The 26,904-nt window shown below is 36.7% G+C and overlaps 3 protein-coding genes across 9 annotated transcripts in view; 2 read left to right on the top strand and 1 right to left on the bottom strand.

The window, feature by feature from the left end:
* Positions 1-8,913, top strand: part of LOC110848807 (digestive cysteine proteinase 1) — an 11,768-nt gene extending 2,855 nt beyond the window's left edge. The window contains exons 4-18 of one of the 3 annotated variants that reach the window (XM_022096133.2): positions 3,107-3,163; positions 3,351-3,523; positions 3,973-4,077; positions 4,229-4,286; positions 4,402-4,503; positions 5,489-5,775; positions 7,212-7,344; positions 7,432-7,464; positions 7,544-7,611; positions 7,762-7,893; positions 7,979-8,027; positions 8,099-8,239; positions 8,310-8,352; positions 8,463-8,496; positions 8,568-8,913. In XM_022096133.2, the coding sequence (XP_021951825.1) occupies positions 3,107-3,163; positions 3,351-3,523; positions 3,973-4,077; positions 4,229-4,286; positions 4,402-4,503; positions 5,489-5,775; positions 7,212-7,344; positions 7,432-7,464; positions 7,544-7,611; positions 7,762-7,893; positions 7,979-8,027; positions 8,099-8,239; positions 8,310-8,352; positions 8,463-8,496; positions 8,568-8,675 (1,523 nt within the window). In that variant the 3' untranslated portion in view covers positions 8,676-8,913. Of the gene's footprint in view, positions 1-3,003; positions 3,164-3,350; positions 3,524-3,972; positions 4,078-4,228; positions 4,287-4,401; positions 4,504-5,488; positions 5,776-7,211; positions 7,345-7,431; positions 7,465-7,543; positions 7,612-7,761; positions 7,894-7,978; positions 8,028-8,098; positions 8,240-8,309; positions 8,353-8,462; positions 8,497-8,567 lie in introns of those variants that run through there. The other 2 variants (XM_035859193.1, XM_035846028.1) reach the window with 2 other exon arrangements.
* LOC118432982 lies at positions 8,802-26,904 on the bottom strand. Of its 2 annotated transcripts, XM_035847460.1 has the most exons (11): positions 24,435-26,904; positions 23,671-23,908; positions 22,962-23,471; positions 21,475-21,608; positions 15,300-15,473; positions 11,958-12,047; positions 11,673-11,771; positions 11,395-11,574; positions 11,005-11,112; positions 10,816-10,900; positions 8,802-10,472 (listed from the first exon to the last, which is right to left on the bottom strand). In XM_035847460.1, the coding sequence occupies exons 1-11, from the start codon at positions 24,502-24,504 to the stop codon at positions 10,058-10,060; spliced, it is 2,103 nt and encodes a 700-aa protein (XP_035703353.1). In that variant the 5' UTR covers positions 24,505-26,904; the 3' UTR covers positions 8,802-10,057. The 2 variants fall into 2 exon arrangements, with proteins under 2 accessions (XP_035703353.1, XP_035706522.1); XM_035850629.1 differs by lacking the exon at positions 15,300-15,473.
* On the top strand, positions 12,300-15,282 carry LOC110852924. Of its 4 annotated transcripts, none has more exons than XM_022101100.2 (6): positions 12,300-13,311; positions 13,783-13,851; positions 13,949-14,105; positions 14,192-14,512; positions 14,602-14,754; positions 14,823-15,282. In XM_022101100.2, exons 4-6 carry the CDS (start codon positions 14,196-14,198, stop codon positions 15,151-15,153), a joined length of 801 nt encoding a protein of 266 aa, XP_021956792.1. In that variant the 5' UTR covers positions 12,300-13,311; positions 13,783-13,851; positions 13,949-14,105; positions 14,192-14,195; the 3' UTR covers positions 15,154-15,282. The 4 variants fall into 4 exon arrangements, with proteins under 4 accessions (XP_021956792.1, XP_021956800.1, XP_035703354.1 ...); XM_022101108.2 differs by having other exon boundaries at positions 13,767-13,851; XM_035847461.1 differs by having other exon boundaries at positions 12,300-13,336.

Raw genomic sequence — 26,904 nt, 5'->3', positions numbered from 1 at the left:
TGCAGAAATTAAGGCTCTCTTTATTATGTCGTTACATTGTGTATGTCGAGAGTGCCTGCCAGCACTTTTTTTACATGAAAGGCCATGTAATCCTAGTTCATCTATTTGTGTACCACAAACACATTTATGGGGGAAACACAATTTTAAACCTAACCTCAAACCAATTGCAATCCTAAAGGAATTATCGTCTAAAAGTGTGCCTAAATTCCTGGATGGTAAAGCTTGCAACCATGCACCTGACTCTTTTGACCGAGATGCCAAAATCCTAGCGGTATTAATTGGGGTGGTGGATGAATCCAGGATACGTGAACATACTTGATTAAAAATTGGGATTTCCCATGATGATTGAATAGAGGAAATTGTACTGCGAGGTAGTTCATCACAACTAATCGACTTCCACAAGTCTTGCGCCTCGGTCACAAGTGAATCGGACAAAGCAGTGACATATGAGGGCAAAATTAAAGAAACCAAATCTGTAGTGGCAAATGAAGATGCAAGGAAGCATGGAGTTGCTAAAGTTTTCGATTGTTTAATTCCCAAACCTCCTAATTTAACCGGCAAAGCTATTTCTTCTAGAGATAGAGGATTAATTTGGCAGTTTGTAATCTGTTCTAAAGTATCATGGAGCAAAGAATCGAACTCTTCTAGCAAGTGAGGAGATTTAAAAATTGGGGCTGCCCTCAGTAGGTATACTAATCGTGGAATCGCTAAAGAATGTTTCAAGAGATAATACGCAATATGGTTGGGAATGGAGTTTAATCGACCTGCCATATTAGAAAAAGCGTTAATCTTTTTGCGAAAAACGTGCTCAATTGATTCATACGTTAAAGGTGCACCTAAAAGTTCAGCATTTTCTTGAATGATAACCGACTTAATTATTTACCGTGCACACTATCCAAAAAGACCAGATTAGAGGAAAAAAGTCCACGAACACTTTTCTCATGATATTTTTGCATATTCTGAATGGACATCAGGTCGAAATTTCTACGTGACGACATCGTTCCCTTTCGACATGGGACAATTTTACTTGCGACGCACTTTTCAGGCCCGGCTGAAGCTAGATATCGACTTTCACCATGTTTATTATGATTTCTGATCTTTATTTCTATTTATTGCATTACGTCGATAAATTATTGGGTCAGTAAATATTTAGATCGGAAAATATTTAGTCGGTATATAATTAGGTCGGTAAACAAATGCTGGTAAAATAACCTAAATCGTTAACGGTATAATTTTTTAAAATCATTAGAATGACAATTTGTCAGTTTTTTAGCCCGAGTCAGGGCTTATGGAACCGTCATGTCCGTCCGTCCGTCTGTCCGGCACGATAGAGCCAAAACGGCTGAACCGATTGACTTGAAATTTTTACCATATGCATATTGGACAAAGTTAGGAAACGAGTTCGAAGATGGGCGAAATCGGTCAAGTGGTTGACCGGTGGGGGTCATCGGAGTGGGTGGGGTATTATGCACCAAATTTCAAAATTGTCGTAGAAGGCTAAAATTGGGTACAGAGGTTGCTAATGGCTCCTAATAGATAAAAATGACTTTAAGTTTGAAAAATTTTCATCTTGAGGGACCCTATGGGATGACCCATACTGATTTTTCAAAATCGTCATAAAAAGCTGAAATTTGGTAGAGAGGTTGCTAATGGGTCTTAATAGAAGAATATGACGTGGAATTGGTAAAATTCTTATCAGGAGCGACCCTATGGGGTGACCCATACCGATTTTTAGAAATTACTTTAAAAACATTAAATCCGGCAAGGTCATACCTAATGGCTTCTCATGAAAGGATATGAAGTTAAAAGTGAGCGAATTTTAACCAGAGTGACCCTGGAGGGTAACCCATACCATTTTTTAAGTTTAATTTTTTCCATCTGAAATTTGGTACGAAGGCTAAAAACCACTTCTTGATAGCAAATATAGCTGTGGAAGTTCAAAGTGGTAATATTATGTCGGTCAATTCGGAGAAAAATTTAGAAACAGCTAGGACTCACGGAGTCAGGGACTCTGTCCCTGACTCGGGCTATATGGAGTCTGCACTGTAGGTTTTTTAGATAAATAAACATTTTTTTATCTGGAACTCGAATTATCCTCCTGGCTGTGGTCGCTATCTTCATAAAAATGTGTGCACAAATAAGTGTAGAAATATACAAAAGTATCAGGGGCAGCAGTGGTCAATACCACATAATATGCATTTGAGTTAAAAATGAAAAACTCCACAGAAAAATAATTTTTCACTCACCCAACAACGGGTGACAACGCCAAAAAATGCGTGCCTGTCCCCAACTCGAAAATTTTTAATAATTTTTAAAAGACGGCCCATCCTTGGACAACCTCATTACAAAATCCTAATACATTCACTCCACGGAAACAAGCTAAAAAGTTTAGGAATCTTGATGTAGTTATGAATTTAATATCGTATTCAAGGGAATTTTTGTGTGGGAATTATAGTCTCACAAGGGACACTTACGACCTGTCGTTTGAGTTCAGGGTACTCACTATGTTTTTTAGAATCTTATGGGATATATGGGTCTTTTAGGATTATGTGCTAAAATTTCAAAATAGTTGTAAAGAGCTGAAATTTGGCATGTAGATAGGTCAAATTGCAAAATAAATTAACCAGAGGTACCCTACTGGGTGACTCATACCGATTTATAAAAGTTGTTAGATTTATTTGGCATTTTGTATGATGATAATTCCAATCCATATTTAACCAAAATAATCCAACGGATAACCTTATTTAAACTTAATCATCTAATGCCTGGTACTTCCTTTATATACCAATTGATTTTCACTTTCAATAACTTCTTCAGCTTCCTGTGCAGTTAAATAATGTTGTAACAAACTGCCAATGTGATATGGTTTTGTGACTTGAGTTGAAATATAATTTTTTGATCAGCGAACTCTAATTACAGTTAGATATGTGTATTTATACTTGCTTTTAATTATGTGGCCAGTAATTTTATTAATGGGATTCCAAAGATTATTATAGGGCAAAAAAAGTATCATGTTCGGGTAAATATCATTTAGGGTCAAACTCCATATTTTATCGGGGAAAATCCATATATTTATTGCGGCGTTTAATTACATGCCCAAATGAAGAGCCGTTTGCAGCATGGATGGATGACAAGGGTAGAAGCAGGATTGACTTTTATGGAGGTAGAATTTTTGCTTTCACCTTGTTGCGTCTTCGTAATTCTATGTTGTCCGATCTGATCTCTCGCAGGTTTTGTGATAAAATTATTCATGTGGCATTTATATTATTTCTACCAGTTAACTCATTTTGGTTAATTATGCAGATTAAGTGCCAATTTTAGCATGAAAACACGTAATTTTGACCTTTTAGGAGTTTCTAAGACTTTCCAACTCTCGAAATTGAATGAAAATGGGGTCATGCGAAAAGTTGTGCCCGTGACCAATGAGCAATATACGAATAAGTTGACTTGTTTCGAAGTTAATGGAACTGCAAATGCCAAAGTTACAGCCCAAAGTGTACTCCCAGATACGTCACAATTTCAGGTGAACTTACTAATAATTCTTGCATTGTTTTCTATGATTAAACCTGGTAAAACTAGCTACACTGGTCCTAAGTAAGTAAATGCATTGACGTACATATTTTAATGTATCACTGCGATGGTACAAATGTAAATAATTCCATGTGTCCATTGTTAAATTTAGAATAAGATATATATCTGTAATCCGTAACGGCACGGATACATGTATACATACATAATAAGCATGTTGCTCCATATATGTATGTAACATATGCATGCATAGCGCACTTAAATCAGTTATACGTTACGTACAGTAACAAGCCTTGTTATTGCCCTCTTCCGTTTTAATTAAATCCAGCTTTATGACTCTATTTTAAGGATCTTTGCCTATGAAAGTAATTTACCAAATTGTTAAGCAACTCTCACAAAGTTAATAAGAGTGACTACTCAACTGCTCCTCTTGAAATGTTTTAGTTCGTGGGGACTGAGATTGTAAACAGCGTAAAGTGCAAGAAATACGCCCTCGTGGAGACCAAAGGACAGAAAGTTAACAAGTATACGTACTGGGTGAAAGTGGAGGTAAGTCTTGCTCTTCTGACCCTCAGTCCCAAGAGCTTCATCAGTTTAATATCCTTGCTTTACGAGTAAATATTTGTGGTAGTAAAGTTCATTGTCGTACATGTTTATCTGAAAAGTAATGAATACATTCGTGTTTTGCTCTTTGATTTAGCCTTCCCCGTTAGATCCTGACATATCGCTTGGTACTCCCGTCAAGTATGAGATGCGAGGTATTATAAAATTATAAACTAATTAATTGTAGCAGAATAAACTATTTATAATTCTTTATAATTCACCTGATGAAATAAAATAGCATTTAAGTTACAACCTATAATCTAAATTTAGGTTACAACACGTTACTGGGATCCCATTACGACCACTACTACTTAATCTATGATTGGTTTTCTCCGGAATTACCCACTGACGATGTCTTTCAAGTACCACCCAGTAAGTTTTTGGAAGTTGTCTCATTTTCACTCCTACCGGAAAGTGCATGCATTTGTACATAGCATACAAAGCAGATTCATATGTCGGTACGCAATGGCTGTTTCAAGAGTTAATTACTTTACTTGGCTACAAACAGGCTTACTCACCCTTCCAAAATTAATCATGTTTTATTTTAACGCTCATGTTCAATGGAACAGGTGTTGCAAAGGGTGCGTACCATCTAATCATCTAATCAAGTTCAAAGTTGGCCCATTCAGATGCTCGAATCTCGTAAATATCTGATTGAAAAACACACAAAATCGTTTCACCAAATTCATGTTCCTCTTCTCTGATTAGAAACGATTAGTAAAACTTTCATATTGAAAGTTTTAATTTTAATTATGCTTATTAGATAGTTAAGATCTTAATCAAAATCTTATGCTGGTCTTACCTTAGGTTTTGCATGCATTGCTAGGAGAAAAAGTTTTTCCAAGGGAAATCCTGAGCAAAATCCAAGTGCCTTAGTGTGACACATAATAATGCTTAGTTTGGAACCACTTGGGTCATTTTAGTGTTGAAATTAAATTGTTCAGATGTTGATTCGTCACGTTCATAGTGATAAAAGCATCCTTTACATTTGTGATATTTTCTCATCAGTTCCTATAAATTCTCGTACTCGTTATTGTTCGTGCGAGTGTGAATCTACATAAATTTGTACGTATTCTCGTTACAATTAATGAGAGTGGCGATGATCAAAGAATTTATATTCGGACGGAAGAGGTTCGTGATGTCAATGCGTGCTCGGAGTCTTTGCATAGTGCCCGCATTAATTTAATTAGTAGTTGCGATTGATGTTTCGTAAAGAGCGTAGATTATTCGGATGCGGAATGTAATGTACGATTCCAGGAAGCAAAGTCAGTTTCCGTGTCGCTATTATTAAAAAGTTTGACAGATTTAAAATACTGCGAATTCACAGACGATGAAGGTGATACATAGATATTTATAGGTCTGAGCTGCGGTGACTTCCCTGGTCCTGGCGTGTCTCACCATAAAACGATCGCAACGTTTAATCCAATGAAGGAATTCATCCACAATGAGGATCGTCATGTCCAAACCAACTTTGAAGAATTCATCAATACCCACAACAAACAATACAAGCACGATCGAGAACATCATCATCGGCTCAATGTTTTCAGAAATAATTTCAGATTCATTCACAGCAAAAACAGACAAGGTCTCACTTTCCGTTTGGCAATTAATCATCTTGCGGATAGAACTGAAGACGAACTTCGGGTAAGAGAAATTACGGTTTTTACCTCACTTTTGTGAAACTAACAAGGGAACCATAAGTGCTGTCCCATCTCGATTTCCTTTCGGATAGTCTTAATTGATAGATAATTTAGTGTAACTTAAAGTTTGTCATAGAACATACGGTGCAAAGTCAGGTTTTCGCGAAATATTTGGCGAGAGCGGCACCGAAACGTGCAATTTTTCCAATGCTTTTAACATCATTTTACAGCATTTGGAATGATGAAATGAAGTTTACAAATATAAATTATATACCCGACTATAATTTCATGTTGATCGCCAATATGCAAAAAACGATCCAAACACTTACCATTTTATTCAAATCGCGAAAATCTAGACAATTTTCTGAATTTGAATTTCGTCTTTTTTGGAATTTCGACATAATTTAAATTTCCAGCTTCTTTTATGCATTACAAAAAAGTTTTCAAAAACTATTTTTTCCTTACTGCAACACAATGGGCGAAAATTTTCAAAAATTGAAATTCACCATTTTTCATGGAAAAGTTAACACGACCAATGCTATTCTATTTAACGTATTCTTCAAAATTGTTGGCTATATTTATTTTTGCAGGTTGTAAAGAATTCTGGAAATTTGTAGCGTCAGCTTTTAACTTATTTAACAAAATAACTTTTCCATACATCGTTGGAGATTTTAAGCTTTTTGGAAAACGAAAAATTTTCATCTGGGAGGGACCCTATGGGGTCATTCCACTATGGTGTCTATATAGAAGGGCATAAATATAGGGCGCCCTATATTTATGCGCTACAAATTTGACGCTACAAATTTCCAGAATTCTTTACAACCTGCAAAAATAAATATAGCCAACAATTTTGAAGAATACGTTAAATAGAATAGCATTGGTCGTGTTAACTTTTCCATGAAAAATGGTGAATTTCAATTTTTGAAAATTTTCGCCCATTGTGTTGCAGTAAGGAAAAAATAGTTTTTGAAAACTTTTTTGTAATGCATAAAAGAAGCTGGAAATTTAAATTATGTCGAAATTCCAAAAAAGACGAAATTCAAATTCAGAAAATTGTCTAGATTTTCGCGATTTGAATAAAATGGTAAGTGTTTGGATCGTTTTTTGCATATTGGCGATCAACATGAAATTATAGTCGGGTATATAATTTATATTTGTAAACTTCATTTCATCATTCCAAATGCTGTAAAATGATGTTAAAAGCATTGGAAAAATTGCACGTTTCGGTGCCGCTCTCGCCAAATATTTCGCGAAAACCTGACTTTGCACCGTATGTTCTATGACAAACTTTAAGTTACACTAAATTATCTATCAATTAAGACTATCCGAAAGGAAATCGAGATGGGACAGCACTTATGGTTCCCTTGTACGTCGTTATTCGCTCCAATGCATCGAGTATGCATGATATGTGTAGGGAATATATAACTGTCTGTCTCTCAGGTTCTCCGAGGCAGGCTTACCACAAAAGGATCAAATGGTGCTTTACCTTCTCCAAGCTATGACAAAAGTGATGCCAAGGATCTTCCTCCAAGTTTTGACTGGAGGCTGTACGGAGCTGTTACGCCGGTGAAAGGTGGTGAAAATCTCATCAAGCTACACATATGCATTCAGTCTGAGAATTAATGCATTTTTTACGGTTTTGTAACATAATTTGAAACAGATCAAAGTGTGTGCGGATCCTGCTGGTCTTTCGGTACGAAGACATTTTTCTGTACTTTGCTATTGCCGTTTACTAACTGGTCTCTTACACACACTTGTACTACCTTCCACAGGTACTATTGGTACTATTGAGGGAGCAAATTTCTTGAAAACTGGAACACTCGTGAGATTGTCGCAACAGGTACGTGATTCAGAATTGGGTCAGTTCAAGCGTAGTTTAAACAAACAAACTGGACATCCTATAGTTCAGACACGACACGTTTCAAATCATCCGTAAAGCATATAAATACAAATTTTTGATGGATTATTTGGCTGATTTTGAACTTATCAGGCCCTGGTTGATTGTTCTTGGGGATTTGGAAACAATGGATGCGATGGAGGGGAAGATTTTCGCTCTTATCAATGGATCATGAAACATGGGGGCGTACCTTCAGAAGATTCATATGGACCATACCTAGGGATTGTGAGTAGTGGTTAAATTTATTGATTTATTTTGTGTCAATTTCTACAAATACGCCAAAAGCGATGATAATACGATGCCCTTGTAGGATGCATATTGTCATGTTCAAAATTCCACGATGGCAGCAAAGATTACGGGTAAAGTGCACAATTCTAAAATTTTTACTAAAGCCTGAGCATGATTATAAATTAGCATTTTTATTTGTTAGGATACGTGAATGTGACATCTGGAGACTCCAATGCTCTCAAATTTTCAATGCTTAAGAATGGCCCGATATCCGTTGGAATTGACGCCTCGCACAAAACTTTGTCATTTTATGCGAATGGAGTATATTACGATCCTCAATGCAGTAAGTCTTTACCCAGTTCTCAACTTCTCATCACTTAATAAAATGTTCATTTACGTGACTAACTTTTCAGAGAATGGAGTGGACGATCTTGACCATGCTGTTTTACTCACTGGGTAATTCCGATCTTGGGAAATTTAATACATTGACTCATTCATTTAACACCAGCAATGATTTATTAAAGATCATCTTCATATTTTTCATTATTTTTTACATATATGAATAGATATGGGACAATTAATGGTCAGGACTACTGGCTGGTAAGATTTTCAATGCAGCGAGTTGCATATCTACGAATTTGGGGCGATATGATTAAAATATTATTTTTTAGATAAAGAACTCCTGGTCGACCTACTGGGGCAATGATGGTTATGTTTTAATGAGTCAGAAAGATAACAACTGCGGTGTTTCTACTGCTGCAACTTACGTCACAATGTGACGTAATGTCACGTAGTGTCATGTGACATAAACGTCACAATGTCACAATGTGATTTGTTGACAAACTTATGTTTACAAACTTAAACTTTTTAAACTAAATACTTTGAATCCCTCTTTTTTTGAGTTGAACACATTTTATTAATTTCTTCTTACTACAAAAATAAATTTTATAAAATTATTACAATATTTATAACACTCGAGAAATTATTTGGTAAAATAAAGCATTGATTGCATACAGACTATAGCTAGATATCTTCGCACCCTTCATTTCAAAGTAGTACACACAAACATAAACACATTCAACAACACGCTAACTTAGGAATTAGGAATTCTAATTGAATATATCATAACATAAAATTCTTCAAATACTAATGTCAAGAATGCATAATGAACCTTCATGCAAAGCATACATACAACAAGCATTTGTCATTCATGTAAACAGTAGAATATGTATTTGTGGACTGAGTATTTGCATAATTATTTGCATAATTTCCCATATGAAATACTAGTAATAAAGAAGATATTCTATGAATGGCAACCCTACAATTAATTTTATCGTTTACAAATTGTTGTACATAATTGACGTGAGCGGATATTTTGCTGCAATTGTTCAATTCAATTATGCCTTTCACGAGGACAGTTGAACAAAGTGCATGTTCGCAGTGTCTCCATAATATATGTGGCAAATGACTACTCGCATTTATGCAGAATGGAACTGCTCGCTTTCCCCTTTTCCGTTTCCCGAAACTTAATGAACCAAATTGTTTTGCTATTGTTTGCGCTTGTCAAGGAAAGTCAAAATATCAAGCATATTTAGTTAACAGGCTGGCTGGCTGGCTGGCTATCATCCTTGCAATCAGACAGAGTGACCCGTCATAAAGTTTTTGTGACAGGATTTCACTCATCCTTATTACAGCCATAACATTCATAGCCTACTGCGGTATACATATTATGTAGGTATGTATATTTGTACACGTACAAACGAGCAAAGAAATCGATGTAGTAAATATTCATCCAAAACATTTCCTGACAAACATATTATTATCCGTTTCGACAAAACAATGCTCCAAGGGTCAAGTAAGGGTCACAATGTGATTTTCATCATTGATGTTGTAACGCGTAATTCGTGTGACACTGGTCACAGTGTCGTTAATCTCAACTTTATTCCGTAGCTATATTTAAAAAAGAATCCCTAAAAACAATGCCATGCCACTCTCCCAAGCTACATATTTACATATATAAGCTCATCTGCTTTCACATTTCTCTGGAATATGAATAAACCGAAGCCACAAATAAATATGAAGAAGCTCTGCAGCATAACACTCGTAAAAGTTGATGTACCGGGAATTTAAAGCGTTGTTAAATTCGAACTTTCCCCATCTTCTATACAGCCGTTTGTCGAAAGTAACCATTAAAAGTAACCAGCTGCCCACCAATGTACCCAGCATGAGGCTTATGACCATTTCTGACACTTGTATTGTTATGACTTGTGGCCGTACTACTTGTTGTTGTGTCGTTGTGGAACAGATAGTAGCGAATGTGACCATTATTTCGTTCTTCCGAGTGGGAAAAGTCGGTTATTTTCCTCGCCGCTGAAGAATTGGGGGTGGTGTCGGTTTCGTGGAGCGTGAGTGTGGTCAGAGTGCGATCTTGATCTGTTTCCTCAAGTTCATCATCATCATCCCAAAGGTCTTCTACGAATGAGTCAGGAAAAGAAAAAATGCTCCCTTCCTCCGCCGCGTTCGTGGAGCACATTCGTTCCATTTCTAGATTCGTCTGATTCTCGATCTCTTCCAATCTATTTATTTAATAGAAGTGATGCCAAATTGTATTAAGGAAGCCTCATGCCGTTATTTCATTTTATAGTCTCGTAATAAAAAAAAGTGAACTTGAGTGCTCCAAAAATGGGACTATATACATACACATTACAGCAAGTGGGAACATAAACGTAATGGCTCTCGTGAGAAGATATTATTAAATTATTTTTCTGAACGGAATCGATATTTCGGATTCAAGAGTAAAAAAAGCGAGCCTATAAAAAACGAGGTCCATTTTTCGAACCTTATACATTTTTATGTTATGTACAAATATTTATCTGCCGTTACTTATGTCCTAGATAGGGAATCTTAGATATGCCTTACCTGTTCCGTTGACGCCATATTAAATACAGGATGACCCCGTGAAGTCCGAAAATCAACATAATAACGATGACGGGCAGTCCAACGTCTATGAAAGTCCAGAAAATGTCTTTAGTTGTTCTTTAAGAGCCAAAAGTATGGCTCATGTAGGGTCGAGATGTTTAAGCAGTGGGTGCAAGTGTACTTATTTACCTGAGAAATAAATTTGATCACTCATCGGATGTCTTAAAGGCCACACAGACGGATCATTTTTTAGCATTTGTTCGATTGACACATTTCGTTTCGCCAAATTCCGAATGTCTACATGGAATTAAGTACATAGAGATAAGTAAATAGGCATAAGCACTTGGATACATAGTGTTGGATGCAATTGACGTTGCTGTCAAGGTCGGAGAAAAGACCTCACTTAAGAAAGTTTTAGTTCTCTCCAGCCCAAAAAGACCAAGCATAAGTTTCAATTACTTGATCGGATCAAAGAGACACTCTCCAGCAACAAAGCCCATAAATTCCGTTGCCACATATTTTTGGAGAAAGTTTAGACATGTACTAGTTTATAAAGTTTATACATGCATATGTACACACCATTGCAAAAAGGGAAACTTCCCAACCAGCGGTGATCAAGTGGGGAGCAGTACAGCCAGCGAGTCCTTGACAGGGAATCAGGGAAAACATGCCCCACGTCGCAAATTACGACCGCCGTCGTCGCATTCCGAAAGGTCAGGTAGGAATTTTGGGGGACTTCCGGGTCTTTGCAACCAATTACTATATGCGAAGAAATCAGAACATAAAAATATTCAACATAAGATGTGGGCAAAAACTTCAAAATTTACAAAACTAGAAATTTTGGTAAAGGATTTTACCTCGGTAATACGCTAAAAATCCACGTTTGGGGAATGCTAGACGACTTTGAGGATTAAGTGTTATGTTTAGTTGGTGGGTTTCAGAAAGGATGGCGATTGCTGAAAATGTAAATTAAAAGGAAATAAACAGAGCTGACATAATTCCCATATTATTATTATATTTCACGTTTTCATAATCATGCTCGACCATTTTAAATAATCCCATAAATGTACTTATAAATAATTTCATGGAAGTCTGATCTGGAATTATATAGTATCAAAGAAATGAGTTTGCATTGTCATTACCCGTTCCTTGATCCCCGCAGGTACTCAAAAGCTTAAGTTGATGAGAATCTGTGACAGAAAGCTCGTCCCGGCATTTCCCCTTGTCTTTAACTAAAATAATAACCAAATTACACACTCATATTTTGGCTGTCATATCATTTTATGCTCCTTTCAGAGTAATTTCTGACATGCAACTTTTTATGAGAAGAAGCACTTTACAATAATCTATGGTGTCTCTTTCACGGATTCGTGCCGTTCTTCGTCTCTCGCCAAGAACGGTCTTATCATAATCCATCACGGTGTCATGTTCCATGCAAAATAAGCGAATTACCTCGGAGTGAGATCTCACTTCAACCGCGGCAACACTCACTTTCCACCTTTCTTTCCCACTCTCCTGTCTATTTTTTATGCGTTCTTACATTTTACTAAAAATTAGTTGTTACATGTAAACAAATAAAACTATAACTTATGTCAACTTCCGGTTTAATGTACAGAGTGTTTTGATGTCAAGTTGGTGCAAATAGTTGAGGAACATTACTCAGTGTGTAACTTTTCAAGTAAGTGTGTAAGTAAAGTGTTTATTAAAGGGGAGAAAATGGATATCAATTCACAAGATAAAAAGTCTGTTAAAAAAACTAAACTGCAGTATATGCAATAAAAAGTTCAAAACCATAAAAACACTGAAGAAACATGTAAAAGAAATGCATACAAATTTTGGACAACACGTCTGTACCTTATGCAAGAATAAATTCAACTCCAAAACTTCATTATTGAAGCACAAGAACCGGAAAAATTGTACCTCTAGTCAAAATGGAAAGTCCAAAACCAAGAAAAGAATCAAGTGTGGATATTGTGCCCAATATTTTGAAACACAAATTGCTCTGAGCCTGCATATTAAAAATGAACATTACGAAGCGGCGTATACATACAAGTGTCCGAAATGTGACAAGAAATTTAAGAATCAAACTGGGCGATCAGTTCATCAAAGTAGAATACATAATTCGAAAAAAAAAATTTGCATGTCCATCATGCCCATATACTTGCAAAGCATCCTTTAACCTTAATCGACACATTCTCAATATGCATTCAGAAAAAGCCATCATAAAATCGGAACTAAAAAAGTTAAAAGTTTCACCAGCAGAGTTAGGCCTTCAAAAGTATCGTGAATTTAAAAAAAATCCAAGTGATAAAAATATAATTTGTACCATAATAAAAAGTGGATACTACTTGAAGTTGCTGAAGCAACAGTATCGGAATCTCGAGCCTAAAAGACTTACGACCCCAGTTAGACTTGATGAAGTGAGTGGACAACGCCACAAATAAGGATGGGGTTATAAATCTGATGGAAACGACCAACCCATTCGTTATGAGCAGGGTATTCCGACCCCGGGTTTTACTGGGTTGGGGTTTTGGGGTTTTACTGGGTTTTACTGGGTAGTAAATTAATAAAACCCAGCGGGTTTTACTATGTTAAAGGGGTTTTACTTGGGTTTTACTCGGGTTTTACTAAGTTTTATCGGAAATTCAAATAGATAAATCTATAGAATCAGTTTGCAGGTGCCTATATACCTCGAATTAAGCACTCTGATTAATATTCCGTACATTTTTCTATTTATTTCGAATTTTTGTTTCTGATCTAAAAATCATAATTTGTAGCTTAACTTGGAGTTTGATCAAATTCGTATTTTTCTTGTGTTCCTGTCATTATGAATTGAAGTTTTTTGATAAATCTTGATAACATTCATTAATTTAACAAATTGACGTAACATTGTAAGTTTTATTATTTCACCCCAAACATTGAGTAAAACCCAGTAAAACCCCAAAACCCAGTAAAACCCCGGGGTAGTTGTTTTCAGAGTAAAACCCCGGGTTTTTCCGAACCCTGGTTATGAGCAATTGACAGAGGATGAACAAAGTAAGATGCATAACAAATGCAATGATGAGATGATATTATGTGATGTGATATAATGCTCTCTTTTCAAATATATACATCTACTTATATAAATTTGCAGTTTCATCAAAGAAAATATATGGTTACATTTGGCGAGATCCAGCTAGTTTTGAGGTTGTAAATGTGTATTTTGGCTTACACGAGGAGGATAGCAAGGAGGCAGCAAAACTGAAATGGCAACAAACTCTACACTCAGCCAAGTAGGGATGTACAGATAGGTAACTTTCTCAAAAATATTAATTTGTATTACATTCAACCCAAATTAATTAAAGCATAATGTACTATCTCTACATTTTGTATGTAGGAAGATGTTTCGGTCTGGATATTTTTTCGACCATGAGGAGGCATTTGAGGTACCAGGGATGGTTGCTACATCAAAATGGGTTGCTGGACAACTAAAATGGTTAACCCGGAACGAAACAGGGTCAATCTGCTCCGTCAAGCCGGAAGAATGCTACACCTGGCTTGGTGACTACTTGGAACAACTCCGACTCTCCCTGCTGTCAATAAATGAACTTTGGCTCGACCATAACCAAACTGTCCAGCTTGTCGACAAAGAGGAGCTTATTCTGGCGAGAGGATTGTTGGAGAAAGAAAGAGGTGACCGGGCTGACATTGTATTTGGGTTAGTAATTTGACACTTAATGCATGTATGTACAATATACCACTTGTAGTAATAATCATGCTCACTTTGCTAATTATTTAAATTATAAGGTTTGAAAAGAAGATTGAGAACCTAACGGCCGAGAATTCAACGGTGACGGCCGAGAATTCAAAACTTTCACTCCGTCTGAAAGGCCTGAAGAGGAAGAGAAAGGATTCCCGGAAGGTGAATCGTTTACTGCTGGTTGAGAGACGTAGAAAGGGGCAAGTAATTTAAATTTTATAATTTGTGTGCACTATTAATATGTTACTTAAATATGCATATTTTTCAGGGGAAATACTGACGTTCCCAGTTTCATCCCCGTGACTTTCAATCTTGGTGCAGACGATAACTTGGTGCAAGGATCTCTACCCAATTTCGACATATTTAGGGATCAGTCGGCAGACGACGACGAATCGAGTAGTGACGATGATGACGAAGCGTTGCAATATGCAAGGGTGTTAAAGGTGAGTGATCTCATTAACGTCGTCACACGGGTACTCGACCGCTCCGATACCGAAACAGTTACTAGTCCTACTGGTGATAATATTACTCAAGAGACTGACGAGATCAAACAGACTGAATTTAGTGGAAAAGTATTTGTAGTTAAGTTAGGTGATTAATTGTTAAAGATATTTTTATACTAGCCAATGAACTTGTTTGGTCCTATTGTACTTAATGAATTGTAAGAATTAATAAGTGGAATGATCAGAATAAAATGGGAGTGATACATACTTCATACTTTCCTACCACTTAAACTCATACTTACTTTGATCCGTGCGGATTGAGATGTCAAAAAATATTAAGAGTATTTTTTGTTGAGGCACATGCAGTCGAAATTCACATGGTAGATCACCCGGGTACAAGTGAGGGTAGCCCGGGTTCATCAGAAATCCCTCGGTAGCAGGAGTCACATCCACGTTGCACTTGGAATGCGAGGTTGCTAAAAGACAGAAAAATTATAGAACAAACTTGAGCATTTCCAACAACAGTGCTTATTCTCGTATGGAATATAATTCAATGAAACTTCAATGTACACCATTCCAAGTACAGCATTTCTACTTGATAGGAGAAAGTCAACACTTGTTATTCTGAATGTACAGCTAACGTTGAATACAAACTGTAACCTTGAACTTTTAGCAAACTTTCTGCATACGCAGGAACAACTTCTTCTTAGATTGGAAGATGAACACAATCGGTGTAAAATTTGATGATTTGATCATGGAATAAAATAAACCTGCCAAATCGCTTTCGTTTCATTAGACTTTGCATTAGGCTCTTATTTCTCCGAATGTGCAACAAACTCTCCATGCGAGCAATGAAATCTGACCAAGTTGTTTCTTGAAATCCTTTAATTAATTTTATGCAGTGATCGAATCTCTCTCCGTTGTATGTACAGCTCGAGTACTGCGGACATACAACCATTATGCAAATTTCTATTATTGAAGTTTGGAATTCACTCCGATTATAATGAATCCGAACAATGGCAGTTGGATGGTAAACATTTGAATTGGAACAGACAAGCAAATTCCTGGAATATTTATGCGAGAAAAGGATTTGAGAAACCTTAACTTTCTCCAACTGACTCTAAAGTTAAAATTTTGGTAAAAAATTCAAACGTAGCTTTGAAGTGAATAATCTCACGGTCAAAGTTTAGGAACTGTGTGCATTCTAACCTACAACATTTTCATTGTGTGTCAAACTCAAGGTTATACGTACATATTTCCCTGTGCATCACAACTTTTGTTATTAAATAAGTTTTAAAGCGGTTGCAACATGCCCCAAGCGAACATATTATTGGACTCACGCATGCATGCTAATAATAAGAAGCACAATCTGTAACAACAGAGATTCAATATAGCTCGATATTGTATTATATAGCTTCGCCCAAAAATACCCATGAAAATTGTATTCGATATACATATGTATGTGCATGGGTAGAAGGGATATTCATTAAACAAATAAAGTGGTGCTGTTGATCTATTCGAATGCTGAGTCTACGCACGTACTCGATTATGTGAGCCGCCTACATTTAGACATTGAGAACACGTAGAGAGGAGATGATGGATGACACTTATCATTTTCCGTAAAAATGAAAATTTAAACAACATGACCGATTTCACACACTTTGGTTATAGTTGCTAAACTTAAACGCCTCTCAATAATGGAAACCTCGAACGAACGGAGTCACAGTCGGGATACAAAAATGGATCAATTCGAAGCGCAAATGAGCGCACATGTTCAACTCAATTTCGTCCGAGGAACCAATTCAGCCATAAACTACCCAAACCAAAAAGTACTGAAAGTACATCAACAACTGCTTGCTTCTTCGGTTCGGGGTTCGTTTAGTCAACCATTCATTCACTCGTATGACAGGATACAGGACAATGAACATTTTCCATTACTTATTCCGACGTAGCTCCTCTCCAAGCAGTTGGTACCCCTCTCCAACCTTTTACCATTATTTTTTCTATGAACACACTCTCTCGTCCTTCCAGAGATTCCAATTTTGGCAGGTTTCACGGATCACTCACGACACGCTTATGACACCCACCACCCACCCCAGCCCAGCTACGTCAACAGCTGTACCACATTATTTAATCGAATTGGAAAGTTATTAATAATTATCCACGATGAGACGGCATAAATCATCGGGATCATCAGCCACCTGACAATATGGAATTATTTATGTTGGTACGAATGGAAATTAAAAATTAGCCGTACAAGTACGTAAAAGTACGTATCGTAAAGCAGATGCAATGATGGAGTAATACGTCAAAATAATACATTGGTTCATTCAATTACTTTGATTTCACCATTTTTCGCTTCATCAAACACGATGAATTAAGTAAATTATACGTACATAGGTACATACAGCTAACGTACGAGTATGTAGATGACATGAATGTACATTTTGTATAAAAGCATAACTCACTACGTAAACATAAGTTTTGTAGCAAGTTTGTTTAGAAATATGAAAGGAAAAGAATGATAAAAATCCCTTAAGGAATTTCAGAAGAAATAATTAAAGAATAACATATGTAGTGGAAATGCGCAAACATTTTTGAGAATGGTTTTGCCAAGTGCTTCACCGAATAAAGTATCTCTTGACTATTATAGCGTTGTATTATGCAAGTTAAATAAACTAAGCACACAATCCAACGCAATAAATACCACGAGGGGTAATTAAGAACATGATCAAATAAAGAATACAAGTTTCTCAGAAATTAGCTAATGCACAAGCGTCGAGAATCCTCATCCAAACGGTTTGCAGGAAACCACAATATAATTCTCTCTCCGTAGTAAGTACTGAAGACTGTAAAATGCAGGATAGGAATACACACAGTCTTCAAATATATATTTTAGAGTTTTACTGGAACAATTTATAGCTCAACTGCAAACTGTCCCCTTTCTGTCGTACCATTCTTAAATGTCGTCATAAAATGAACTGATTTAAAAGCATGGAAATCTTTCGTCCTCCTATAGGAACGAATGACAATGATCTCATAAAGTTATTACATATAAGGCACACACAAAAGATAAATTAGAAAACGCTGGTCCCGGTCCCCTGTGTGGAGATTTTATCGTCAGACCACCAATGAAATCACTTCATGTAGTATTTATTCGTATATTCTGTGAAAAATACGGCCACCATGTGTTCATACAATGTGTAATAATTCCTTTAGTTCTGCTCGGACCTGAAATAAATACGGCTATTAAGTTTGAAAAATAAATCGGATTTATTTTTGTTTGCTTTTGCATCAGACTTGGATTACTTAATTTATTCAGAGCACAAGAAGGCTGATAATGAAACCCTTTTTCACCAAGCATCTGATAATCATGGAAAAATGTTTTTCAACATATACGATAATAAATCTAACGCTACTAAATTTCATCCCTTGTCCAATTTTAGTGTCGCACAGATCCATATTTACAGAACGATTATTTCATAAAATTTTACGAGAGCAAAAAAGAACGAATATTCAGACCTTTTAACGTGGGAGAGAAAGTTCTGATGCACACAACCTACGCTTTTCGTAAGGTTGTTCTATAAATAATTTTGATAGCATGTACAAAGCACGCCGCTTTGGCCGTTTCTAGTGCAGACCCGTTGAGACAACTGCTTTTTCCTCAGCCTTATACATAATTGCGTAGCGTCAGTGTGGGATTGCCCCACTATGCACAAAATAACTTGTCGACTCATTGGTGCAGAAGTTTTCTTTGGTGTTTTCTATTTTAAAAGAACGAAAAACGAAAGAGATCATTAAGTGAGACTGTAAATAAATGTGTACAAAGTCTCGAGTCGGTATCTCGGGGACAAACATTACTTTAATAAAACTGGGCTGCAAAACTTTCACAATTTCAGTTTCTATGTAATATTCTCAGTGAGACAGCATGGTTCAGAGAGATGAAAAAATATAAAAATCCTGTTAACAGTCAAAGAATCATACCACAAAGGGGACATTACGCACAGCTCGTTGTTCTACCATTGATACATACAGCATAACAAGTTTTTTTTGCATAGAGGACTTGGTGACTCTTTCGGTAAGAGTCTCGTTGCACTGACTGAGAAGTTCTGCATAAAATAAATTCAAAAAAGTTTCTCATGTACTATACATAGTTCCTCCACTTATTTTTTCTTAATTTTCTCAAAATACATACCTTGAAATTTTTATCAACCACATAGAAATCTATAGACGGGTTACTTGAATTTTTCTTGGAATTTAAATGAAGTCCAAAGTTATGAGCTAACTTTAAATCCAATTTTAAATAATTTCAACTTTTAACTCTGGGGCTAGCTAACAATTTGTATCTATGAAAGTATTTGCATACCTACTCTGGCCGAGTGTTTATGTAGAAACCTCACATGTCAAATGCAGAACGTTTGCTCACGTGAGAGTTATGAGAACAATGTAAGTATTTAATGAAATGTTGACTTAAATAATAATAGCTAAATGGAACAGAAAGTGGGACAGGTTTCTAGTAATAATAATACGAAGGCAGTATGGGTTGTGCAATTATAATGACACTTTTCTCGGGTAACTTCCGCCAGATGCACGGTTCAGCCCTGTTCTACGTACTCACCAGGGATTTATATTCTCCAGATTAAAGATAAACTAGCAAATAGAAAGAGTTGCTTTAACATTAAATTATCTGAAGATTGACACAGGATTACCAGTAAAAGTAGTCTCGCCCAACGACCCGGATGTGTGTTGCAATCCTTCTCCGCCTGCCTAACATAACCTACGAGTTCTTGTCCCTGGGATACAACTCAACTTGTGCTTTCTCATTATTATTGTATTTATCTACGACTCGCAGCACTTTACCCCACGACAGATTCATTACACATATGTAACTCCCTTGTTTTTATTTCTTAGCTCTTGTGCCGTTGTGACAAGTAGTTTACACAGAGAGGAAAGTGTCACAAAACTGTACCAGTTGTACATGTGCATACACACACGTGCTGGTCCATAGCTCGGGTTGTCCATTCATCAAGTTATAGCATTTAACTCTTTTGGGAGTTGGAAGGAACTTTAAATTTATGAATGGGTCCTTATAAACAATTTCCGGCCCGGATAGTGGAAACAGGACGAATCCATTCCAAACCCAATTTCTTTATAAGAGTTGCATTTATGCCAACCAGCTCCATTTTCAGTTCCACTATTGCATATTGAGGAAAAAGGAACAAGGACGTGGAATGAAGAAATGGGAATTGGTTCCTTATGGCCACTTCTTCCTTCCTCTCAAATGCCAACTTTGGTTACATGTAGGAAAACTTAACTCATTGTTACTATTCTACATGTCAGACAAAATTTCCCAAGAAAATAAACTGGAGAGATAAAGAGAAGAGAAGCCTACATTACAAAAGCAGCCTGGTAATGGTTCGGTTTCTACCGATGTACACATGCCTCACCTGCAAAAACTGTACATATGTATTGTATATACACGCTTAAATATGTACATAGGTATGCATGTATAGGTGATGTTGGTAGTAAAACACTGCTTTCTACCAAAACATCACTTATCTTAAATAACATTATTAATTTACAGAATTTGATCTTTTCCGCTGTCTTCAAACATAGCATTAAACAACGCTTCAAGAAATTGGTAGGCGTATGTAGATATCAGCTTACATACATATTTATAGAAATAAAGATCGGTGCACAGTGTTTAGAATGTATCAAGCTAGCAATCCTTTTAGCTTGTTATTTTTTTAAAGTTTTCATTCATAAATATCAGCCCGGTGTTCACTTTGTTGGTTTTTGTAACAGGCTTTACATAAGAGGTAAACATGCTAATAATAGGATGAACAAACGGTGCAGTGGTTGCTCTCTTTCGATGAATACAAGTGTTGGTGTCGAGTGAATTGAATTGAATATTTTTATTCCATAACCTTTGCTAAAGTTCTCCTCGAAGGGTTTACAATGGAATAAAATCTTATGACAGACTCAAGATGGTACTTTTAGAAGTTCACCCAATTCTCAACTTTCTGAGCCAAATCTCATCCACTCACTCGCTCCTCTTCGCTAGGTGCACAGATAAGGATTGTCTACCGAAATTCCCATTCTTTAAAAATGTTTACGTGCTTGCTGCGATCTTTTTCCACTTTTCACTGATCAAAAATACTGTGCATTTGGATGGATCGACCAAATCTATATATATGCCCACTTGTTAGTAGCACTACTGTTGACAGTCCTGTTCTCATGATGTCAGGAGAAATGGGATAAGTATGATACATTGTCGTGTTGAACACTTTGTTTTCGTGGGGATACCAAGAAAAGCAGCTTTTTTGTCCGAATTTTATTGCTTCCATATAGTACATGCACATATATGTATACGGAACGTTACCGATCTTTTACATAATAAGGTTTTTCTGAAACTTGATCCTTAGCTTGATCCTTCGCCCAGAAAAATGTCAAAACAGGAACAAACATCGTACGTACCTATTGAAGAATTGAAGCAGATATATTTCACAGCAATTATTCCATCTGGCATAAGGTGACAGACTCGGCTGAAGTCCTCATCTTGGCCGTTGCTTTGAATTAAAAGTACTTCGCACTCGGATTTTCCGCTGCACCTGAAATATTAGTTTATTTTATTTAGAACATATGAAAATCAGATACATAAATATAGAAAGTTGAAAGTCCTGATCAAGTTTAGACCTTATTATACATAAATTAGTTAACTTTGACCTTTCAGACTTATAATCTCGGATAGAATGCCATTTAAAATCTATGCACACCTAAATAAACAGAGCTTTAAAGATTACTGCCACAGAAAAAATATAGTACTGCATATGTGCTTAGCTTTGGGACAACAACTTAAAAAGAATATTTTTTATTACACTAGTTGATAACTTATTCAAATTTAATACATTTTCCTCCCCATCCAGAACAAAATTTGTCATTATTGTGCAGCAAAACTGAACTACTCAAGATGTTACGATTCATATTTACGACTTGGTATCATGTCAAATATTATCGCCTTATTCGTTCATGGGTACATATTCTCACCCTAGCTCATCATGGGCATGGGGCATAAATATTCACTCTCAATTTGACAATTCCATACTTTTATATTGCTCTGTATTTCAATTTTATCAGGAACATTACACCTCAGGGAACTGTTCTGCCTTGTCTGATCAATGCTAACTCAATTTACCATTTGACTTCCGCAGCCTCCACCACTATTCCTATCCGGAGCAGGGAACAATATCCAGTACAATCAAGGGGAATTACAATGAATGCCACCAAGTTTTATGTTCATTTTTTATGCGGACTCTGTTCACGTCATAATTTCTCGACTTTTGACAGCTATTCAGCCGAGTACAAATGGGAGCATATCTAGGGAAAGAACTTTGTTAGGTATCGTCATCGCACAATGGAACCAGGCACATATGTATATAAGATAATTGCTTATTGCACAAGCTGCTACCCGTTTCTGGATGATACTCACTCACTACTACATATAACCATACATAAGTCCATGTCAGGCCACATTTGGTATATAAGATCTCTATGAATTCAAACCTTGTGCGTATGCAGCTTAAATGGCTCTTGTCTGTCAGCATAATTTCTCTATTTACACATGGACATGATATGTTCCCGTGTCAAAAGGATTTGAGCTCGACAAGATTGGTGGAATAATAATGCGAACAATGTAACAAACTCGCAAGGTATCGTACTATATGGAATGTATGCGACATTATTGCGAAATTGTCACCCTAAGAAATAAAGCTTGTGTAAAATGGAAAGATTTTTTCCTTCTGCAGTACTTTAAGTACTTCTAAATTGTGACCTTTCCTAATTGAATTTAAGACTTTTTCTGGAGGGGAAGTAACACTTAACTGATGAATGCCTCTTGTCGAATTGTATAACTTCGTCATTTCGTGATTTTTCTAAAAAGACTATGCACGAAGAGAGAATTTTACCTTCTATTGAAATAAGTTCTCAAATCTTTGAAACGCCAGCCAGGCTTTCCGGCCGTTGTTCTGTCCGACGGCTGCGTTTGAGGAGGCAAAATAGAAGAGCGATGAACTGCACTACTCATCAGAGTTTGGTAAGACAAACACTTGTTTCGAAATTTCGCAGGAGAGTCTGTCTGGAACGTGTCTGAAAAGTACTTTGAGGACAAAAGTGACCTGCTTTCACTACTCTCGCTCTGAACGATTGGAAACAATGGTTGATTCCAAATTGTGGAACTATCCAAGAAATTCGTCTCGTACAAGGGCATTTCCAGCACTTTTTCTGCCGTGAAGTTTGATCCCGAAGGGAATTTGGGTGGAATTGTAGGTCTTCTTGGGTAGTGGAAGAAACGGCGTCGGTTGGAAGCATGAGAAGAGTGATCTGGGTGCCATTCAGGCAATGTGTTCACTGGAAATGGTAGTTGGACACTTTCTTTTTGCAACTCGTGAGCAAACTTTAGGTCCAAGTCCCACAGGCTGAAAAAAAGCATGCACATATTCAGCATCTTCATATGTTAAGCGTCATGTCTTATGCATTTCATATTACTGTAGGGAAAAATTTAATTTTGAAAATAATGCAGTGTAAAAAATGTTCATATGAAACGTCATCATTTTCAGATTTTATTGTACGTGCATAATTTTCTAACATTCCACAAAATCTAAATGAAATACTCACGAAACGGATGGTTGTGATGAGGGAATAAACCGATGATGCTGATGATCTTGTTGCTGGAAATCACGTGGGTCGTCCAAAGGGGAGGAATACTTTATCCTTGAGTGAATTACTGCTGCAACTGACGCCTCATCGGGACCACTTGCAAAATATCGGGCTTGAACGATGGCGATCTTGAAGTTTTTGTCAGCACATTTGACGATTATCCGATGGTGACAACATGCTCGGATTTCACGAACAACTAAACACATCCAGAAATCCATTAACGTTTCAATTGAATCTTTTCAATTGAATAGCTATAATCATATCAATTTGCACGCCCACGCCATAAAGAGGGTGCTAAAAGTACAATGCAGTATAAATGGATATGTGTACGTGTTTATTTAATTCTGATTGAAATTTTGTTGCCATTACATATGTATCTTCAATTTCCTACGATTTATTGTTCACGGACATAAATTTACTTCTCGGTGCAGAAATGAGAAAAATTTACAAATATCAATATTTCTTAAGCAAGCTTTGAAATCTTTGATGCCAGAAGGATTAGGGGTCATACTAATACCAATGGAAGATAGATGCTAATCCTAAGATCGAAATTAATGACTGGGATTTGCAAGCTATGTTATTCGATGAACCTGCACGTGAACAATTAGTAAGCATAAATATTCGATACATATAAAGTAAAAGCAACATTTTGCAACATGATATACATATTTGCGGAAACTACTTGCGTACGTATTGCTTGGGTAGAAATCTATTAAACTTACCAAACTCAGGACTCGTTAGAAGTGGAATGGATGCTATTATGAGAATCCATAAGAAGGCCCCAAAGACCATCACAAAGAAAGATCATTATTTCCAACTTTCTTCTGCACAAAAATTTTTGCTGCCACCACCACTCTGCTCGTTGATGAGCAAGGGGTAACTTTTCCTGCGTAGACCAATTTTCTTTACAACTCAATTTCTACCCTATTTTGAGGAACATTCGTCTTTGTGTAATTCTCATGTATTTCTTCACATATTTGCCACTGCCTCCAAGGACTTGAACCATTTCATCGTAAATAACTCATTTTCACTGATGGGTCGAACGTTTCCTATCACAAAGGGTGGTAGCTCCGTCGAGAGAGCGAGTATTCCATGGACAAAAATAGTCTCCAAGTGTACCGTCGTGCGTGCTTTTGATTAGAAAGGGAAACCAAGTTGCTTGCTTTCACCGTGTGCACTATGCCTTCCCTCACATTGATTACATAAGTGCAAGTGTTCTTGATACTCAATGATGAACTGTAACTTTTACTCCCTCGTTCCTCATCCTTGATACCGCATTACTTTGGATGAAAGGTGTTCACTACTCGGTTGTGTAAATAGCTCAAGATCAGTGAAGTAGATTTCTTCTTCTAGGACGACGACGATAGCCCAAGACCCCCAGATCCAGATGATGAAAAGGTGGACAAAGGGCTTGGTTGTAGGTACGGGCTGGCTTACGTACAAACAGAGTCATATATTTTCACTTCCCTCCAGGAGCCGTCGTCGTACCCTCGTGTCGTGTTAGTATCTCTCCTATTACCAAGAATAAATGCTTATCGCGTGTTTTGCCGGTGGGTGAAATACAATGAACCAGCAGGATTGGAATCACTCCTTCCTCGATTTCTTTCTCCAACTCGTGCTTAAAATCAATAATCGATGAAGCTGAGGAAAATAAAAATTTGTTTGCCAAGTTTTTTTTGGCCTGTTTCTTTCTTCTCTGACTTTGTCGTTGTGATTTATAAATAGGTATGTCTTTGAATTAGAAGCTTATTTTTGTGTACAAAATTAGATGGCAATATTATTACATATAGGCTAAATTGATGAGGTCATGTGGTAGACCCTTCAATTATTAGTTATCAATGATTTGTCGAGACTATGTAATAATGTATTCATTCATTACAAATACACTTAATATTTTATATTCCCTTTTATTAAATCAGAGCACTACACTAGATATTTATGAATGAGACTGTAGAGTGGATAATCTCGAAATCATGTCTGTTCTGTTGCACTATAATTTAATCATCATCATGTGAAGCGCACGTTCATTCAGACGTGACAGTCGGCACTAAACAATAAACGGTATTGTCATTGGAAGATGAAAGGGCAACTTTCTTATCTCACGAACAAGACTCGTGTTTTCCCAATGAATGAATGGTGTGGTTAAAGGATGGAACTTATCCAACTTTTAATCTTGATTGTGGCTGTTTCCACTTGGACACTGTGTATAAATTTCATCAATCAAATGTATTCATTACTTCATTTGTGAGACAATCTCATAAATTAGATGGGGACATAAATAACTGTGTAAGCACTCATTTGACTACAACACCCCAAATCTAGCCAAACCATAAACGTTCCCAACTGTTTATTTGTAAAGAGAGAAACTTGGAGGCTCAGAGAATGTTTAGACTTTCGTGGTTTGGTTAGCTCCTAAACACTGCTGCTGCTGTTGCTACTACAAGTGATGTTGAACAGAGAAAGCTACTCGGCCGGGTGTAAATTATAAGTCCACACTATATTTGAATTGCAAATAGACAAACCAATCAATTTCAACTCAACAACTGAAACAGTTTCCCGTCATGATTTAAATTACTGGTAGACCCGAGTTGTTTCGTACAAAGTGTTGCCCCATGCTGTTGAATCCACAAGAGGAGCAATGAAGTAATGTATATGCAAATTTCGGTAATAATACTATGTCAAGAGAAAAAACTCTGCTTCTCTTTCACCACAGTGGCGGACCTGGAGTGTATGTAGATCCATCCGACGAGGAAATGTTAACCACTTCTTTTTCCCTTTATTCTTTCAGCACTGAATACTTTATTGACAAACAACTAACAAATCGATTGAAATGTTTCTTTGAAATTCAATGTCAATGTCACAAGTTTCTGACTCGGACGGATCTCACTACATTATTATTCCTTCGTCATTTTCTATTTCACGAAAACCTTGAAGCGCGTGTATTGTATCAAGCCTGACGACGCTAACTCAGGTTTCTCATTCTTGTTTTTTACTCGTTGACGATGGATCCGAAAGAATGGATACATGCCATTAACTTTCCTCCCACCACTACTTCAACTGCACTTTGTTCGAGAAAGAAAACAAGTGGAAAGTGGTGGTTTTATATTCAGGATCAGTGTAACTGCTACCACTACTGGCTCGGCACGGGCTAAACGGGACGGATGCAGTTGAACGTGCACTGAAACAAGAACT

The sequence above is a fragment of the Folsomia candida genome, unplaced genomic scaffold, assembly GCF_002217175.1.
Source record: "Folsomia candida strain VU population unplaced genomic scaffold, ASM221717v1 Fcan01_Sc001, whole genome shotgun sequence".
Taxonomy (NCBI): domain Eukaryota; kingdom Metazoa; phylum Arthropoda; class Collembola; order Entomobryomorpha; family Isotomidae; genus Folsomia; species Folsomia candida.
The sequence above is the reverse complement of the archived record's forward strand: the minus strand, read 5'-3'. Positions and strand labels throughout refer to the sequence as shown.